The sequence below is a fragment of the Pleuronectes platessa genome, chromosome 9 (genome assembly GCF_947347685.1).
Source record: "Pleuronectes platessa chromosome 9, fPlePla1.1, whole genome shotgun sequence".
Lineage (NCBI taxonomy): Eukaryota > Metazoa > Chordata > Actinopteri > Pleuronectiformes > Pleuronectidae > Pleuronectes > Pleuronectes platessa.
In genome coordinates this window covers 25770830-25774528 of record NC_070634.1, presented here as the reverse complement: position 1 = coordinate 25774528, position 3699 = coordinate 25770830, and the positions used below count along the sequence as shown (strand labels likewise).

At 47.6% G+C, this 3699-nt stretch overlaps 1 protein-coding gene across 1 annotated transcript; it reads right to left on the bottom strand.

Annotated features, from left to right (window-relative positions):
* Window positions 1-1279: 1279 nt before the first annotated feature.
* rgs16 (regulator of G protein signaling 16) lies at window positions 1280-3213 on the bottom strand. Its single transcript, XM_053430560.1, has 5 exons — window positions 3067-3213; window positions 2704-2787; window positions 2534-2595; window positions 2241-2407; window positions 1280-2120 (listed from the first exon to the last, which is right to left on the bottom strand). The coding sequence occupies exons 1-5, from the start codon at window positions 3108-3110 to the stop codon at window positions 1911-1913; spliced, it is 567 nt and encodes a 188-aa protein (XP_053286535.1). The 5' UTR covers window positions 3111-3213; the 3' UTR covers window positions 1280-1910.
* Between the last annotated feature and the right edge of the window lie 486 nt (window positions 3214-3699).

Below are 3699 nucleotides of genomic sequence, written 5' to 3'. Positions count from 1 at the left end.
CAGTGGGTAGGGTTCGAATCCCAGCCGGGCTCTTCCTGTGTGGAATTTGCAAGTCCCCCCGTGTCCGTGTGGGTTCTCTCTCCAATTCCAAACACATAGAATATGGGTTTGGATCGGCCCTGCAATATACTGGTGACCATCCTCCCCCCCCCCCATGATAGACAACAGTATTAGTGAAGGACATATATTTCCCTCAAGGCCCATTAGTTCCGTAAAATTCAGAATCATAGATTTCGTTCCTCGAACTATAGGCCTGGAGATCCATTAATCATTCTCTGAGAAGCTGTTTGTCCAGATCGGCATCTGCCATCTTTATAGCTCTCATCCTTCCACCTCAGTGAACAGGTGGAAAACACACATCAACCTCTAACAACATGTTTTGATCCATAAACCTAGATACTGTCAGACTCAGCACTCAGCTCGGGCAACAGAGGCTCAACAACTTCACTACACGAGTGGAACTCAACCAAGTAACATTTGAAGTTGTGTGTCCTTCCTCCTCGAGCTGTGAAAATCAAACCTCCCGACTGTCACATGTTCCCTGCTCCCGTCCACAGATGGTCAACGCTCTGCTCCATCTTGATTGAAATGAAAGCCGGGGGGTTACTATGGAGAGAGAGGCAGCATTATTTATATCTATTTATATGCATCGGGCCCGAGGAACACCTGACACTGGCTCCACTCTCCTCTGATCACATCTGAATACACAAAGCAGACATTCAGCCCCGGTCTGTCCTCTGCACTCTAACCCGAGCAATCCAAACCGCGGCGTTTAACATGTTAATGAGAACAAATTACACAGACGCCACTATCTCTGCCATCAATATTACATAACCGCGAGCTTTGTGTCGTCCCTCTGTTGTGTGTATTCTCCCTCTGTTGTGTGTGTTTTCCTCCCGTGGTCATGCTCGTTTATTACCTGAAGTCGATGGCGAGTGCAAACAGTTGCCGATGCGATAATAAAGTTTTATTGCTCGGCCTATTACGTTAATGCTGTCACATCAACTTCCTGTTTGCTCGAGAAAAGCTCTTTCTCATTCACACGAGAGGAGACAAAGGGTCTGAGCTCTTTATGAGCCGGTCTCCTTGGTGAACAACACAACGCCTCTCAGGCCGCAGAGCAAATACATCACAGGCACTTTCATATCAGGGGAGGTGAATAATTAAACACGCAGATGCTGGGTGGTATTTGCACAGCTACAGGGGCGAGTCTCACCTGGGCCTGTGTTTTCATGTGATGCTCCTGCTGCTGTGTGTCAATAAATGAGGTATAATAATAAATCTTCAACCGGTTTATTCAATAAACAAAACAACTTCTTCCACTGTTTTCTTCAAATACTTTAGTTTATTTGCTGGTAGGTAAAAAAAACAAAATAGATAACAGGACAGTGATATAAATAGCAGAAGTATTATAAATTAAATTGCACATTTCTTTTTTCTATCATTGCTTGTTTAAAATGCAACAGAGATATTTCAAGCAAATAAATACAAGTTCATGAAGAACCCCACGTGCCTGTTCACAGACAGGATGAGTTGGACAGAAGGACATTGCACATCACAACCGCACAACTTTTGTGTTAGTGCAAGTGCGTTTTCCCACTTCTCCTGTTTGATTCTGTCTCTGTCTCTCGACTTTGAGTCTCCAGACTTCCTCCGTTTTCACACCCACAGTCTGATTGAAGGCCTCAGCCTCCATCTTGAACTGTTTCCCCCGTCCTCCTCCGTCCTCGTCTTCACGGAGAGGTGACATCTGCAGAATCCGCCGCTGCTCTCACGACGACCTGCGCCTCAGCTTCAGCGTCCGGCTTCACGGTGCAGCACCCAACACGCCTCGCTTGCCTGCTCGACCCTCGTAAGGCGACCAACTAACAATCCTTCATCGAATCTTCTTCTTCACGGGAGGTTCTCCTTCACGCCGCCTTCTCCTGCAGCGGCTGCTTGGCGGCCTTGGGCTTGGCTTGGCACACCAGATCCCTGTAGGACGGGGAGCGCAGGAAGCGAGGGTAGCAGTCTTTGGCCATGAGCATGTAGATCTTGTGCTGGGCCATGTCGAAGCAAGAGGGCGAGGGCACCAGCATGTTGGCTTTGGTGATGTCACGGGTCTCGTGGTCGATGTTAACCTGGAGAGAGGAGCAGGAAGGAACCACGTTAGTTTTTGTGCAGAAGAAACCATGTTCTTTGGGGCCTTATCGTGTCAGATTCAGATTCATAACTCCTTTGGGGGAGGGGGGTATTCTTACCTCTCTGGGAGCGTCACTGCCGATGAACTCGTCATAGACTCTCTGGGCTTTGGCCGACAGTTTGGCGACAGACTTGGTGCTCCTGTAATCCTCGCAGGCAAAGTAGAAGGCGATGTTCTCCTCGCTGAACTCCGACACCAGGAAGGATGTGAAGGCACAAAGTCCATCTGAGGGAAGAGGGGACATTTAATTAACATTGAGCACATCAGGGTCCCCACAGGGCTGCACACGTCTCTGTGTGTGTAGGAGACGCAGGTGTCATAAAATACACACAAATCTAAATGTTTACTTACATTTGCTGGATATGAGTTTTTCAAACGATTCCTTCCACCTGATGCATTCCTCCAGTGTCGGCCTGAGAAGAGAAGAAGCCTCATTAGATTTATTTGGATTTTCAAATCATACACAGGGACTAATAGAGTGGGTATAGAGAGTATAATATATGTAATTGTGAGGGGCTTACTTGTTTTTCCCTATCTTGCAGCAGGAGAGATTCCAGTTGGGTTTCAGCAGAACGTTTCCCAGCCTCGCTCTCAGCTCCTTGGCTCTGAGAGGGGAAAAGAAAACAGGTTAGGATGAATGTTGCACAAGACCTTGGGTTGCAAACACACACTGACTCATCCTCTGCTGCTGCTGCTGCCTGGTGCATCGCAGGCAAGCTCCCACTGAATCTGCTGCAGCTTTAACACTGACTTTCTGTCTCCTCTCGCTTTCCAAACGCTTCACACAAGAACATCAGGAAACTAAAGCAGCAGCAGCAGCAGCAGCAGCATCTGTGTCGTATCCTGTAAATCCATCCATCCTCCATGTGAGGGGCTTCAAGTACCTTTCCAAGCAGCAGGTCGGCAGCGATGTTAGTCCTTTGCACATAGTCGCAGGCTGGAGCTGGTGGAGCTGGTGTATCGGGGGGGGAGTGATGAGCCGGCTGGAGGGTTAAATATCCTGTTCAGGGCTCAGCAGGGAGAGAGATTCTGTCTGTGGCTGCTCAGTGTCAGACGCAGAGCTTTTATAGTCCTGCCTCCCCTCCCCTCCGATGTGTCATCAGCCGGCTCAGCCAATCACAAGGCAGGAAGGGAGGAGAGGGGGGAGGGGGGGGGGGGGATGGATGATGGAGAGAGAGCATGAGGGAGGACGAGAAGGAGAAATTACTGTAAAGTGATAAAAGCCACCGGCCTTTTTCCAGCATGTCCCTGAACACTCTAACAGAAAGGAAGTGTTTTTTCAGTGATTTGTTTTCATGCTTCTCTTTCAAAACAAGTTAATTATACACGTGAGTGTATAAAATAGATTTTTATTGACTGTGTGTGTATGTATAAATACAGTTTTCAGTGGTTAGTGCATGTGGGCTGAGGTACTCAGTGGTTATTTATACACTGTTACATCAGTGAATGTAAATCAAACTATTTTCATCGGACATGTTTGTCTTTTATTGTCATTTAATCGTCACATTCAGAGTTTT